This window comes from Montipora foliosa, chromosome 1, assembly GCF_036669935.1.
Source record: "Montipora foliosa isolate CH-2021 chromosome 1, ASM3666993v2, whole genome shotgun sequence".
In the NCBI taxonomy this organism is placed as follows: Eukaryota; Metazoa; Cnidaria; class Anthozoa; order Scleractinia; family Acroporidae; genus Montipora; species Montipora foliosa.
This window is the reverse complement of record NC_090869.1, coordinates 63,148,898-63,164,812: the sequence shown is the minus strand read 5'-3', so window position 1 is coordinate 63,164,812 and position 15,915 is coordinate 63,148,898. Positions and strand designations below refer to the sequence as shown.

The window sequence follows — 15,915 nt, the reverse complement described above, 5'->3', positions numbered from 1 at the left end:
TCTTAAATCGATTTGTCGCAACGTTCGAAAAGACTGATGGACGAGAGACGAAAGTTCATCGCGATCGACAAGTTTGAAACTTGCAGTTTACAAGACCGCCGCCATGTTGCATCAAACGAGTTCGTCCATTGAAGGAAGCCATTTGTCCGAGCGTTTTCTTCGCTTTCATTAAAACCTCATCCTTTAAAATTCCCCCCAGTGCTTGGTTTCCTTTTATTAAGGTGGCTTACTACAGTTTTCCTTAGAAAAAGATCATGATTTTCAAACCTGAAATTAAAGCAACAGAATGTCTCTTCTAAAGTGTTGTCACTGTAATTGGTTCAAAATATAATTTTACCTAACAAATAAATGCAAATCAGGGGGAAATGCTAAATATAGTGACCGAGCTCCGGGAGGGGGACTGGAAACTACACATTTCAAAGGCCTTTTTATCAAACCAAGCCGTACGACCTGGGTTAAAATTTTGGGAATTAGTAAACATAAGACAAATTGTCAACATTTTATTTTTAAAAATATCAAAACAGACGAAGATCAACGTTTTTGCCATTTGCGAAAAACCTGTCTGACAGATTTAACCATTTGGTGATTTCTGTACATGATTATTTTTTCCCGCTAAGAAAATCCTGAAACTTTGAGGTGGGGCCATACTGCAAGTTTTTGAGAAAAAGGCGTTTGAAATGTCTAGTTTCCAGTCCCCCTTCAGGAGCTCGGTCGCTACATTTAGCATTTTCCCCTGATTTGCATTTACTTGTTGGGTAAAATTACATTTCACACCAATTGACCACTTTCGATATATTAAAATTCAGTCCTAAACAAAAGACATCATCTCGAGGCTCTGGGGAATAATTTCATACAAATCCTTATATTTATTACCCAGAGCCTCGAGATGATGCCTTTTGTGTAGGAGTGAATTTTAATGTATCGAAAGTGGTCTATTTCAATGACCACTTCAAAAGAGACTTCCTGTTGCTTTAATTTCAAAGATTTCAAAATCTTATCTTGATCTTCGAAAAACTGTAGTAAGCCACCTTAACTTGTTTGCTACAACCAAGTTTCCCTGCATCCTTCATACCGATACGCAGCACCAACTGATTTAGCTCCCATGGCCTACGAAAAGGTTTTTGCTACAGTCAAACCCCAGAATGACAATTACGGGCTTCATACAGAGCTCTGGGCTACATCTCTGGTCATGTGACGTCCAGTATTGGAAAGGCGCAGCATGGAAGTCATTCTGCAAGTGTCGATTAGGAAAAGTCATCGGTATCGTAATCGATTACCAAAGGCAAAGGAATCTTAATTAACGCTGGTCCACCCCTACGTGAGAAACGCTTATAGTTTATCCGTAGCTAAGGTTAAACGTACGGAACAGATGAATCTTGAAATTCGGTGAAGGCGAATCGTGTTTGCTAGACAATGAAATCATCGCAATTCGAGGTTTCAATACGCCAATACGCCTTTATTTGAAACTAATAAAATGTTTCGCAACGTGCAAAAAGAATAATGCAAAAGACCGTTAATACGAAGTTTAAAAAAAATCATTAAAAATGTCGCCTATGCAAAGGTGGAAATTCGAGCAATTTTCCTGTTGAATGCAAGGCTTCACGATGTATTAAAACACAGTCAAAGGAACAAGACTGAGGACTGTCCATAATCAACGTTCATCAGTGGTTTAAATCGGTGATTTAAGTGAAGGATCAGCCAACTCGATTTTTTGCAGTTCTTTTGCGTTCAAGACGAGATTCGACGCGTTCACGAATATTACATGCACGGCGTTACAGCAAACACTTGGTAAAATCAGAAATCAAGGAATAAGACAACTTGAGTACAAACAGCAGCGAGCTGATCCTGACTGGAACACGGATAGTATACAGCAACGGATTCACCAATCACGGCCTTGAAATGAAATGCAGCAAACGTTAGACAACAAAACACAACAAATGAAATGAACGCGGGGATGATTTCAAATCGAAAGATGGGTCGATACGATGTCGAATTGCGATATAGAACACTTTACAATGGATCAGTACAGATGCTCTGCGGGATCAATGACTGAATTTTCTACGCCCCAAGTAACTCGACAAAGGACCATTTGTGTTTCACTATCATGAACCGTTTATGGTTGAAGACGCAGCAACTGGCGATTGTCACTAAAGGACCGGACCCCACGCTGTTTAGCGACCGTCGCCAGTGGCTGAAGGCCGCGTTCAATATCCAAAAACGCGCGAAAAGGAAGCGGTGGCTACTCGTACTTTTCAAACCGGTTTAATCTGGTTTCAAGCCGTTGTAATCACCAAAAATCGTTCTTTTTTTTGTCCTGAAGTGTAACAAGTCCTTATGGTCGATCTGTCAATAGGATATAAATATATGTGTACTAATATTCACTGGCTTCGCACACGAAGGCGGTCATCAGTGAACGGTGTAGCGAGTTTCCCCTGAAAAGTACCATTCGAAAACACCATTTCGGTCGATAGTACCATTGCTATTAGGGGTCACTCAATTTTCAAATGCAGGTAGATCAGAACAAAGCGATTTTCAGCGCTTCAGTTCTTAAGGACACCGTTCAACACGCAAAAACGTAGGATTCACACGAGAAGGGAGGTCATCGCCGGGATTGCACGAGCTTGTAGGTTCACGTAATTTATGGTAGTAATGATCTCGTTACGAAACGCAATGCAACTACATACAACCTATATTCTCCGAAGCTATCTCGAGAGCCGACGTAATGGCCGTTGAGGCATTCTCAAGAGATCACTGTCGTGTGACGAGTATCGACGTACAAAGCACAGAATCGGCCGAAAGTTACAAAGTTCTTCACTTGCTCACGAAGAGTATCTGAATGGAATGTCGTCTTCCAGAAGCGATATTTTCACGGTAAGGTAATAATGATTGCTTACCGAAGACAATATCCGACTCTATACTAGCTACCGGGGTAAACAACCAAAACAGGGCGGCTTTATAGTCCACTCGTAGAGTGGAACGAACTAAATACAGGAGTGTAAATTGTTCAACAAACCTCCAGAAGAGTAAGACCCCGTTGAGTATGCCCTATCGGAGGGGGGTCCATATCCTGCAGCCCTCGAACGCTCCGGAGGGGGGCCATAGCCTCGATCAGGCGGGGGTCCATAGCCTCGCTCGGGTGCCCCATAGCCTCGATCACTGGTGCCATAACCACTGCTGCTACCAGAATCGTATCCTCCGCGCTCTTGGCGCTCACTACCATAGCTTCCTCGGTCCTGAGCATACCGATCATCAGCAGTACTGCCTCCCCCTGCTGATGCACCTCCGTACCTGCTAGAAGGAGGGACAAAAATGCAAAAGAATTGTAATTGAAATGTCTACTTATTGTATCTGGCTCTAACAAGCATTAGTATGTACTCACTCAGTGATCTTGGAGTTTTAAGCAATCTGATTGGTTGCTTATCTCAGGGTAATTGAGCATTATTCACTCCGTAGGAGTGAACAATGCGTGATCCAAACAAAACAAAACGGCCGGCGTAAACTCGCCAGCATCTGAATCGGAAACATTGAGAATACAAGACGATGCTGTGCTAAAGAATACAAAGAGGGACACAAAATTTGGCCCGAAAGTTTTCGAAGGTAAGAGAAGAGTTCATACTTTTGCCAACCAGTGTTTCACTTTGTTTTTCCAGATAATTGTTGCTGAAAATTAAACAAGCTTCACGCCAAAAATTTGTTTCACTCGGAGTGTATTTTGTAGAGCCAGTCGCTCAGCAAACGATTATGTTACTAAAATCGAGGAATTCAAAAAATGCTCAAGAAAGTTCTACATGGCTGCAAGCAACAAGGCAGGTCATTTTACAACAACCCAACGCCAGCCGCCATTTCATGTGGATCCTTTACCAACTGAAACCTCGGTGAATAGTGGCAGAATAGTTACCGAGAAGCGGCTCAGTAAATATTCTGCCACTAACCACCTCGATTTCAAAGAACAATTGTTAAATAATCACGATGGCACAAAAACTAATCAGGCTGAGAGCCCAAGGATTCACCTGTCAGGGTACGGGTGAAATTGACATCTGCGGCCTGTTTCTCAAAAGTCCCGAAAGTTTTCGTGCCTATTTCGGCTGTCCAATTTCCTTCGCAACGCCGAGGTTCCAAGCCATCAAACTTCGCAATGCTCTTAGTTTTTTTTCTCTCTTTTCATTTCAAAAACACATGTTAAAGGATCAGCTCTTCAAAAGAAGCAGACAGCAGTTTGACGACTGGCTTTTCGGGTCCAAAAAGTTCTCGGACTTTTGAGAAACAGGCCTCTGACCCCAGTTGTTCAAAAGGTGGATAACACTGTCTACCAGATAAATCCCTGTCCACTGGATAGCGCAATCGGTTTTGCTATGACTTATCCACTGGATGGTGATTTATCTGGCGGTTAGTGCTATCCATGCTTTGAACAACTGGGCCCAGGTGCCCTGGATAACATTATCTGCCAGTTGCACCAAATAATATAATGTTTACACACTACTGACACGAAAGCTAAGACCAAGGAAACAACTAAGTGTAGTACCTGTCCCCATATCCACGGTCAGATGAATAACTTCTGTCAGCACCGCCATAGCGATCAGAGGATGCATAGCCTCGGTCCATGGGTGGGCCGTACCCTCGGTCACTACCTGAATAGCCACTACCTCCACTGCTTGCACTACGCTCCTGGGGAGGATACCTAAAACCAAACACAAAATGTTAGGGGCAGTTTCAAATAATTTCCAAAGGGTCATTTAGTAATGTAGCTCCATGTGGCACTTGGAAGGGAATGATAGGTGGCAAATAGAATAGAAGAGAAAAGAGAGAGAGAGAGAGAGAGAGATGACACGCAAATCCTAGCATAGAGCAAAAATTATCAATTCTTTTCCCATGAGAAACGGCTAAAGTATGTCATGCATTTCAATGTCTTTGATTGTTTGCAATGTTCTCTGCAATATTAGTGCCACAGTTGTTATCGCACCAAGATCTGCAAAACCTCTGTACAATCTCATCTCCAATTCAAGTTGCATTCTCATTTACATGAAACGTTTAAAAAAAAACACAAAAGAAAACCTAGTTTAATGCCGGTTGAAACAGTTAACCAACCAAACCAAACCTTTTTTTCCAACAGAGCAGGACAAAACTAAACCAACCTAAAACGGTTGACACCAAGAGAACACGACCTTCCTCTCTAGTGCTGGGTCACTAACTGGAGACACATCAAGAGGGGAAAACCGGAGAACCAGAGATGTAGCTAAGAATAATTTCATCCAGTTGAAGGTTGTTTGGAGGCGGTAAGTTTATGCTCTGAGCATCAAAGGGACTTGGTAACAAGATTGTTCCCAGTGTCTCACAACATGCGGAATTCTTCAAGATGGCGAATACCGGTAAAAAGAAGACACACACTACAGTACTTAAAACAATGCTTTTTCATTTCATTCGCAATTTAATTTCCAGTATTGACAAGTTCTAGTGATAATTCCGCATAATTAACAGATACTCAATTTCTTTGTCAACATATATCAAATGTAAAATGCAATGAATAAGTTGCAATCTTGTCAGTCACTTCAATAGACAGAGAAAATTCAGCCAGCGATAACCCCCTTCTCAAGCGGCAATTTTTGCCAGCAGCCGGTGCTTAGCGACATCCCTGGAGTACCCAGAGAAAATTAACCTCTCAGAGCAGAGTAGAGGACAAACAAAACTCAATTAATGAACATGTATGATGCTGAGTCTGGGAATCAAACCCACAGCCAACGGATATTTGATCTCAACACTCGCCTCCATTTTAAGTACATAATATACAAAACGGTACCTGCTGCTGTAATGATCATTGCTATAACTTGGTGGTCTTTCCCGTTCCCGTTCACTGTAGCCGCCACGGTCATAGTCCCTTGATGGATACCAACGTTCAGGGGGTGGACCATAGTGGCTGTCATCATACCTAAGAAATTAATGAACCAACAATATGTCATTGGTATTTAGCAGGTGATCAAGAGAATGTCCAGGGTTCATACTCTTTCAAGCACTTCAAATTCCATGACCTTCCTTGCTTCGCTGTCACAAAAGAACATTATAATAATAGCAATGGCTTTATTCAGCATAAATTTCCACTAGGTGGCTCTTCATCTGCTTAAAAATAACATTTTAAAAATACAAATAAAGTTTAAAATGCAAAAAGAGGTAAAATAAGTATGCCTGTTTACAATGTGAAGTAAAAACTACCTTATCCCATCGACTCCCAGGGGTTCCTCATTGACAAGTAAAATTGTCTGGCATTAGACAGACTAAAATACTAAGTCTGGCCGGTTTAGGCCGGTTTGGATGCCAATGGGTTAATTAATGGGGACAGTTTTTCCGTGAGTTATTAAGCTGAAAGGTTATCTTTGATGTTTTTCATTAAATGCTTAAAAGTCATCTTAGAGAGCTGAGTATAGTCAATACAGTTCCCAACACATTCCGGTAAAATATTAAAGCTCCTAGCAGCTTGATCTTAATAGATGTGTGATACTAGTGAGATTTCAAGCTGCATAGCTTTGACACTGCAATGATTAATCTACAATTCACAATTATAATTTTCCATGACTTTCCATGACCAACCATAAAATTCCATGACTTTCCAGGCCTGGAAAATGAAATTCTTAAATTCCATGACTTTTCAGGTTTTCCATGACCTGTACGAACCACTCCACTGATGTTATACTTGAATAAATAAAGTTTGTAACCAAATTTGTTTGAAATTTTTATAAAACAGTTTCGTCTCAGGAAAACAATGAATAATAATTATTTTTAAAATCCCTTCTTTTCAATAAACTTCAAAGGTCCCTGGCACCCAAACCTTAAAAAATATCATCAGATAGGGAAGAAAATAAGGAAGTTAACAAAATTATTAAACAATTGAAAAATTTGACTCAAAGAAAAACTTGTAATGGTAGAAAAGAGTCAATGCTAGATCCCCTATTTTTTTCCGGATTTATTTCTTTCTGAACAGCAACAAACACTGATATAAGCTATCAAGAATAGCAACTAACCTGTTGTCAGTTGGCGGCGGCCCTCTTCGTGGTTCTCCAGGTGGACCTCGAGGTGGACCTCGACTTGGAGGAGGCATTGCTTCCCTGCCGCGGTAGGAAGGGGGTCCATCTCGTGGTCTGCAAATTACCAAGAGATATTTCAATCGGCAGGGAATGTTCAGTATAAACAGTTGTTGCATCTTGTTTTTATAGGGTAAAAATGTCACGACATAGGTATATTGTATGGGAGTTGTTCCTACCATCGTGGACAAAATAAAAATCAATGATGACTAGGCGCACAAGTTGAAGCACAAATTGAGGGGAGGTGTGGTCTTCATTTTCCATTTGAAATGTCGAAGATTGTAGTCATGGACTCCTGTACCTACCCTTTAACTTGCCTGGAACATTTTCTTCAAATAGATTTTTTCATAAAAATTGTCAGATTCATGACTTAACTTACCTGCTTGGAGGACCACGCTGAGGTCCAGGGGGTGGTCCCCTGAATGGTGGTCCGCGAGAAGGTGGACCACGACCTCTATCTGAGAAGCCTCCTCGGAAACCACCCCTCCCTCCTCTGCCTCCACCCCTTGGGGCAGTGGAATCTTTGTCCTTGGCATACTCCAGTGTCATCTCATGATTGAAGAATTTCTAACAAGTGAACAAAAGTGCAAGAAGAGAATGTTGGAAATATATAACAGAAATGGATGTAGTTACAAGTTTAATGTCACATGTTACACGCAGATGATGCAGAATGATGTTACTGCTAATCTAAGGCTACTGTAATGCTTGTGTTGTCCTTCAGTAGCATTTTCGATAACACTGTTGAAGTTCAAATGAGGCCTTCAAGTACTGTAACAAAATAAGAGTTAAAAATTCGAGCTGATGTTGCTCAACAGCCATCACAGAGATGTATCCAGAGTGCGTCATTGCGTCCTGGGACGCACTCGTTTTCCTTTTGGACGCATAGAATATGGAACAAAGGGTCCAATTGGACGCAGAAAAAAAATAGAATGTTTATGCAAATTACGAACCCCAGGGAAAACATGCGAACGGCGTATTTCACAAGGAAATTGAACATTCCCATTTTTCACAACGGAGAAATGATCGAGTTCCTTAAATTTCACGGTAAGCTGTTATTTTCAGATTTTTGTAGTCGAATGATAAATTTCATTTTGTCAAGCATCATGTCCAGCTTGAGGAGTTAAGTTTTGAATTTCCACGCGTTGCGTGACATGATCTGAGCTGTTTTTTAGGCGAGACAATCGGCGACACTTTCCATCTGCCGCCAGTGATAATAAACCATTTCAGTCGAAATTCAGTTTGTTGCATGCTTTTCAAGCGAATTTCAAGCATTATTTCGCTTATCGTGAGCGAAATGACAGAGAATCCAACGGCGAAGTATGTTAAATTTTTGTTTTGTGCGACCCTGTTGATATTAATTCCGGGCGCGCACGTGTCATCGTCTCTGTTCTTGTTTTGCAGGTAACTTGTCTTTTTTGCAAATTATGCAACTTTTTCGGAGCAAGTGTTAAAATTAACGTGTTGAATATGAAAGTTGAATGTATTCAATCGCTTGATTATTAACATTGGCCATGGCGAAATCACGGCCGCACGGGCCAACGATGAAGTGTGTGTGGATCGCTTAATGATTTGTTTACTCTTTTTTTCCTAAATTACATCTCAAGTGTTGTTAAAATAAATGATGCTCCTTTACGGAAAATTGAGATACAGTTCTCATTTATCAACTGGAGCTAACAGTTCTACAGCATACGGATTCCTCGAGACGTTTTCAGATGTGATCGATGGAGCTTTGAAAGCCTATACATTTTGATCGATAAATCAACGGGCATAACAGTTTCAAAGAAATTGATCATTTTAAGTACATATTCGTGGGGAGGGACAAGACTTCATTTTTGTGCAATTTAGAAATCTGAAAGGGTACTGGAGCAGCAATTAAGAGACAATAGATCGAATATTAATTCTTGAATATTAATTAGCTGGACCCCCAAAATTTTGCAATGGACCCCCAAATTTTTCAAAAAGGGGTCCAGAGGACCCCCAAATTTGAAAACCTGGATACATTTCTGGCCATCATCCCTGATGATCAATAGACCATCATTCCTGACAATGCCATTGATCGGTGAAAGCTTGATTTTTAAATAATGATATTAATAATAATAATAATAAGAAGAAGAAGAAGAAGAAGAAGAAGAGGAAGAATTTGTATAGCATTTTACAAGTTTCAATGCTTCACAGAAGTAAAAAAATAATAATTAATGATACTCATTTAAATGTTAAAAAAATAAATAAACAAATAAAAAAGGTATTGATAATGTAATGGATTTGATGATAAAAATTACAGGCAGAAACATACTTGTTAAAGACAACGTTTCGGTGTCCTCATGACACCATCATCAGGTCAAATATAATATTTTACAGATAACTCGAATATTAATGTTCAGGATTAAGTTCAATAAGATCAAGAACAATAACATGACATGTTTCGTATTCTTAAGAAATGCTCATGCAAATTTGATTGTCTTGTGTATGAAATGTTCCTTATTCGCAAGCACAAACCATGTCTGAATATCCAAAGTGACTCGATAAAGGCAAAACTTTTCACCTAGCCTCTAGGGACTTTGAACTTAATCTTGAACATTAATATTCAAGTTATCTGTAAAATATTATATTTGACCTGATGATCGTGTCATGAGGACACCGAAACATTGTCTTTAATAAGTACCGTATTTACCCGTGTATAAGTCGACCTTTTCTGGCCTCAAAAGAAGCTCCAAAAATCGCCCTCGACTTATACACGGGTCAAAGATTTTGAGCCACGTTCCCGCTAAGTAATTTATTCAAAATTAACATAATAATTAATGTTTTTTGGGCATAACGAATGCAGTGGGCAAAACCGGACAAAATACTTCAAAATGAACGACAAAAGACTTCAAAATGAATGTAAGCAATTCCAGTTGAAATGAAAAAGGATTTGTCCAAATCTAAATGTTGAAGATACTCACAAGCACAAATATGAAATAGACACTGGAAATTTTAGTTTTCCAAAGGCGGAAAGCTCTAAAAGGCATTCAAATTAATGCGATCATTCAACGACTTAGTAACCTGGCGCAATACCTCGTGTTTGCGTGCAAGCATTGTCACTCATGTTGCGTGAAAATGCTGGTTGTTTTTTATTTATTATACAAATCTGGTTGATTTAAATGCTTTTGCAAACTTCGTATTGTTTGGTTTTTGAGTTTTGTTTTGTTTGTCATGTGAGAAATTATAAGTCAAGGCCAATTAAACCTTGCACATTTTCGCATCGTTCGCAAGTTATTTTCGAAGATTGACTCCTGCTTCTGTGACGTTGTGCTTATCCTCTAAAGCCCTTTATCGTTGAACAACGAAACAGGTTAGTTTGAGCTTTACATGTTCGATTTTCTGAGAACTTTTTCGAAACTCAAGGACAAAATGCCCGCATATACAACAACTGCTGAACCACTATTAATTATTAAGCACTTGAGACCCTGATTTTTTTGTGTATCCACATTTCCAGAAATCAAAGAATACAAGATTACTGTCCGAGTAACATTTAACAAAGAAATTAAGAAATTGCTTTTTTTGCCATCAAAAATGGGGGGTCGACTTATACACGAGATCGACTTATACACGGGTAAATATGGTATGTTTCTGACTTTAATTTTTACCATCAAAAAAGGTATTACAAATCAAAATATTCACATAAAAGATAAGTTTTAAGAGATGCTTTAAAAGAGTTAACTGAGGGACAGTTCTGAAAAATTAGTGGCAAAAAGTTCCAGAGTCTAGGGGCTGCTGCACTAAACGTCCTTTCACCATAAACCCATTAACCCTTATTGACACACAGTTATTCAAAACATACATTTGCGTAACTTGCAATTTTATCAGCATCTCCTCCTGTTGATATAAATGTCCTTTGTCTAAACCAGGACTTCGGGAGAGCTCCGCGCAATCACGATGGCATTTTCACTCCCGGCGTTTTAACAGCCAATCAGATCCCGAGTTTGGTCAAATTTGGCCGACCATCCGGAATTCTTGAGACTTTTGGTCAGGCCCAATTTTTGGCGAGCGACAACACAAGAGAACATATGGGCGAAGCTAAAAATAGGCCTGATTGCAGGTTAGTTTTTTTAGAGCTGCTTTCCATCAATTATCTAATCGAAGAAGTGAATAATTATTATTCCAAAATAAATCCATTGAAATTCAACAAAATTGGATCGAAATTTTGTACACAATAAATCAAAATGGAGAAGAGTCAGAATTCTTCAAGGACTGCAAACCTGCCAGAGAAATTTCAAACAAGCTGCTTGTTGTGAATAAAGAACAGACAATAAGTGCCAGTACTGAAAACAACGAAACAAATGATAATGATGTGGATGAAATGGTGTGAAATAGAGGAAGGACCATTGGTGAAATGGCCACCTTATTACCAGAACCTGATATGACTGAACGTGGTGATGATATTTTACAGTTTAAGTGTTGCACCAGGAGATGGTCTATTTTTGTTTGTTCACGATAATATTTTGAAGAGTGATGCAATGCCTATAGAGGAAATGGTAAACTTTTTCAATTCTAACTTTTTTAATAGACCAATTTCGATGAATTAAAATTCAGTCCTAAACAAAAGGCATCATCTGGGCTCTGAGGAATAAATACAAGGATTTGTACAAGTTTATTCCCCAAAGCCTCAATGCCTTTGGTTAGGACTGAATTTTAATACATCAAAAGTGGTCTATTTTTAAATTGAGTTAAATTCTGGCAAAGTGGATCTCCTCACATTCATGCATTGTAACTCTGTTTTAAGGATGCACGCAAGTATGAAAAAAGCTCCAATGATAAAATTTTTAATTTTGTTGATAAGAATATCACATGCCAAAATGATAAATTTTGTGAAATAGAAGACTGCGAGTCTACTGTTATTGCACGAAGGATACTATACAATGAATCTACAGTATAACAAAAGCATGAACTATAGGACAAAAACAATACTGGAGAAAAACTCTAACTGCACTTTAATTTATACACATTAATTTACTTAGATATAGTATTAAATAATTCAGTTCGATACACGACCCACATCCTAAATTTCCACTATTGAAAATAGCATCACCAGCTTTGCAGGGCTATGATCAAATTGACACCTATCCACAAGTTAACCATTGACTCCCTATGTTTTACAGTAGTTGAAGGCCTCATTACTTTGAATCTCAACACTTTGACATTATTAGGCAGCTTTGCTTGAAATAAAAAATGAAAATGCTACCAGCACCTGAACTGATAAAATGACAGCAGTGGTTAAGTTCTTAGAACAAACTTCAACTGGCCCTAAAAACCCCGAGACAAAGATTTGCAGCTTGCTAGAGTATCATATTACATTTTACTGACCAGTAAAATATCTGCATATTGGTCAATCGAAAAGCGCAGAAAAAATAAAATGATCTTTTTTTTTAGGAACTTGGATACAAAACACAAAAGATGCAGTACCTTCCCACGTTCACCTGCCATGGATGACATTGCCTCTTTAGCATCCTCTTCATTCGTAAAAGTCACATAACCAAAACCACGACTCTTGTGGGTCTCTCGGTCTGTAACAATTATCGCTGAAAAAAAAATACACCACAGTCAATTCAGTTGCAGTTGAATGATTTCATTTTGTCAACCATTATGTCCAGCTTGAGGAGTTAAGTTTTGAATTTCCACGTGTTGCGTGACATAATCTGAGCTGTTTTTTTAGGCGAGACAATCAGCGACATTTTCCATCTGCTGCCAGTGATAATAAAACATTTCAGTCGAAATTCAGTTTGTTGCATGCTTTCCAAGCGAATTTCAAGCAATAGTTTGGTTATCGTGAGCGAAATGACAGAGAATCCAACACCAGAGTATGTTAAATTTTTGATTTGTGCGACCCTGTTGATATTAATTAATTCCAGGTGCGCATGTGTCATAGTCTCAGTTCTTGTTTTGCACGTACCTAGTCTGTTTTGCAAATTATGCAACTTTTTCGGAGTTAGTGTTAAAATTAACGTGTTGAACATGAAACCTGAATGTATTCATTTTAACCTTTTCACTCCCAAGAGTGACACTTATAGATTTTACTCTGTCTAACGCCAGACAATTTTATTCGTCAATGGGGAACCCCGCAGGAGTGAAAGGGTTAACAACAGCTATTGTAGATTCACTCAAAACTATGTCCCCATTAACCCTTTCACTCCCAAGAGTGGCACGTAGATTTTACTCTGTCTAACGCCAGACGAGTTTACTCGTCAATGGGGAACCCCACAGGAGAGAAAGGGTTAAATCGCTTGATTATTAACATTGGCCATGGTGAAGTCACAGCTACACTGGCCGACGATGAAGTGTGTATCGATACTTATATTTGTTTACTCTTTTGTTCCTAAATTACACTTCAAGTGTTGTTAAAATAAATGATGCTCGTTTACAGAAAATTGAGATTCAGTTCTCTTTTTTTTGCTGTGGAGATCTAGATCATTTATCAACTGGAGCCAACAGTTCCTACAGCACACAGATTCCTCGAGACGTTTTCAGATGAGATAGATGGAGCTCACATGTACAATGTACATTTTTATCAATGAATCAACGGGCATAACAGTTTCAAAGAAATTGATCATGTTAAGTTCATTCATGGGGAGGGATAAGACTTTATTTTTGTGCAATCAAGAAATCTGAAAGGGTACTGCAGCAGCAATTAAGAGGCAATAGATCGAATATTAATTCTTGAATATTAATTAGCTAGATCCCCAAAATTTTGCAATGGACCCCCAAATTTTTCAAAAAGGGGTCCAGAGGACCCCCAAATTTGAAAACCTGGATACAGAGGACCCCCAAATTTGAAAACCTGGATACATATCTGCACTATGTCTCTGCCATTCATTGGCAACAGAAATCTGCCACTATCATTTGGGACACACAAAGGTTGTTTATACACGTAAAATTAGTTTAAGACCACCAATGTAGTCTCTTTGACTCTTCACCCAGTAACCTGGTATGTGACCTGCACCTTCACAACTCACCCTTCTTATGCACCTATCAATGTTAAGTCCCAGGGTGGGGGGAGGGCTGGCCCACAGTAATTTGACATTTTCATGGAAGCTAGTGTCAAATTTCTCACCCTTGGGCACCTACAGACTGCCAAATTCCCCCACCCTAGGGCACCTTTGGAACATCACATTACATCACAGTACTGAACAAGAAACTAACATGTAGCAAAACAACATGAACAATAATTGTTTTAACCGGGTTTCAAATCAATCAAGCATACACAATAATAGAGTGGAAAATTCATGAATATGTTGAAATATACAAAAGGCAATTGCAAAAAAAGTGGAAAGATACATTCTGGTACTTGTTAAAACTCCAGCAAAACAACGAAAACAATTCTAGGGGGGTCCGGGGGCATGCTCCCTAAGGTATGTTATATTATAACTCTCCAAGGTCCCCATGCTTCTGACTGACTTCCGTAAAATGGTGGAAACTGGTATGGATCCGCCCCTGAAGATTCGCAAACCTTTCTTTCACCCATGGTGTCCAGAAAAATTGGGAAAACCAAGATTGGGGATAACTCACATCCAGGTCCTGACCATGGGAAAATGCATGTGTGTCATAATTCCTAACCAGGGGAAGGCTCTCTGAGTCAATTTTCCATAGGCTTAACATTGATAGGTGCATTAATACTTATTTGTGCACCAATTGGTCAGTTAAATTAACCCAGCAGATCATGATGGTGAATTTCAGAGCTTTACTCTATGCAGATAAACAGTTTCCTCATAACCTCACTCCTCCAAACACGCGTAATTTAATTTACCAGGGCCCAGTTGTTCGAAAAACGATTTACTTAATCCAGGATTAGCGTAAACTTTTGCTTTATGTTTTCAACTTTTTGATGAGAGTTTCTTTTCCTTATTTCTGTTTTTCAAGATTAACTTATTCTAATGTAAAGTTTTTCCGACTATCAGCCTTGAAAAGCATTTGGGAGTAGAGAAATAAACTCCTTGGTTAATTTTTAACCTGGGATTAGCGTTAATCAGCTTTTGAACAACCGGGCTCAGGAGTTTAGACAGACGGAAATTTCGTACCAACAATATTATTCCAAAAGAGGAAGGCCATTTTTATAAGCAGACCCAGAGCCTCTTAATTTAGCTCCCATTTCTATATAGTTAGTCTGCAAAGGCCATCAGCCATTGAATGAAACCTAAAACAGATGCATTCATACACGGTTCTGGATTGAGGAATTGCTCAGTGCTTTTTCCCACGCATTCGATACAAATCTTGATTCTGTTTGTAAGTAAATATGTTGCACTATGGCCATCATTGCGTGCGTGAGATAAGGAAAGCGTGGATAAATGACAAGCACAAGGATCCGTGTGATCAAGAATCCTCTCCTAATCAAGTTCATCGAGTAATTTTTTCTACTTCGCCATTAATTTTTACGGACTCCTTGTAAGTTGCATTCCATATCATACACAGATGAAACCCAAAGCACAAGAATCCTTTTCTCGTTAGCAAAAAGCTGCATGTGCATGGTTCGTCGAGACCACACGTACACTTGGATACAAACCTTCTTCAATATGCCAGAAACGGGAAAACACATCTCGCAAGGCTTTTTCGTCCACCTTAGGGGGAAGACCTCCAACAAAAAGTTTCCGTCCCGTAAACCCGCCAGTCATTTTTAGTGTGGTGGAAGAGAATTCCACAAAAGATTACCTATGCTGATACGTCTCTTCTTTGACAAGAAATCGCGTGCATGCTCATTGCATCCACACTTGTGATTGGTTAAAAAATACTGCGTTTCCTGTCAAACCGGTTTAGAAATGGTCACGCCCTTTAACGCTATCTACAATTCAAAACTGGTTTAACTGGTATTTCGCTG

General features: G+C 39.2%; 2 protein-coding genes across 3 annotated transcripts in view; one reads left to right on the top strand and one right to left on the bottom strand.

The window, feature by feature from the left end:
• Positions 1-1,428: 1,428 nt before the first annotated feature.
• LOC138004221 (RNA-binding motif protein, X chromosome-like) lies at positions 1,429-15,774 on the bottom strand. 2 transcript variants are annotated; one of them, XM_068850694.1, is made up of 8 exons: positions 15,604-15,772; positions 12,513-12,628; positions 7,450-7,637; positions 7,011-7,127; positions 5,795-5,923; positions 4,523-4,678; positions 3,014-3,291; positions 1,429-1,893 (listed from the first exon to the last, which is right to left on the bottom strand). In XM_068850694.1, the coding sequence occupies exons 1-8, from the start codon at positions 15,710-15,712 to the stop codon at positions 1,880-1,882; spliced, it is 1,107 nt and encodes a 368-aa protein (XP_068706795.1). In that variant the 5' UTR covers positions 15,713-15,772; the 3' UTR covers positions 1,429-1,879. The 2 variants fall into 2 exon arrangements, with proteins under 2 accessions (XP_068706795.1, XP_068706802.1); XM_068850701.1 differs by having other exon boundaries at positions 1,744-1,893; positions 3,014-3,288; positions 15,604-15,774.
• A 133-nt stretch (positions 15,775-15,907) lies between these two features.
• The window catches only part of LOC138004241 (uncharacterized), a 13,180-nt gene continuing 13,172 nt past the window's right edge, over positions 15,908-15,915 (top strand). The window contains exon 1 of the mRNA XM_068850718.1: positions 15,908-15,915. This exon is cut by the window's right edge and continues 166 nt beyond it. The gene's annotated coding sequence lies outside the window, so the exon portion shown is untranslated.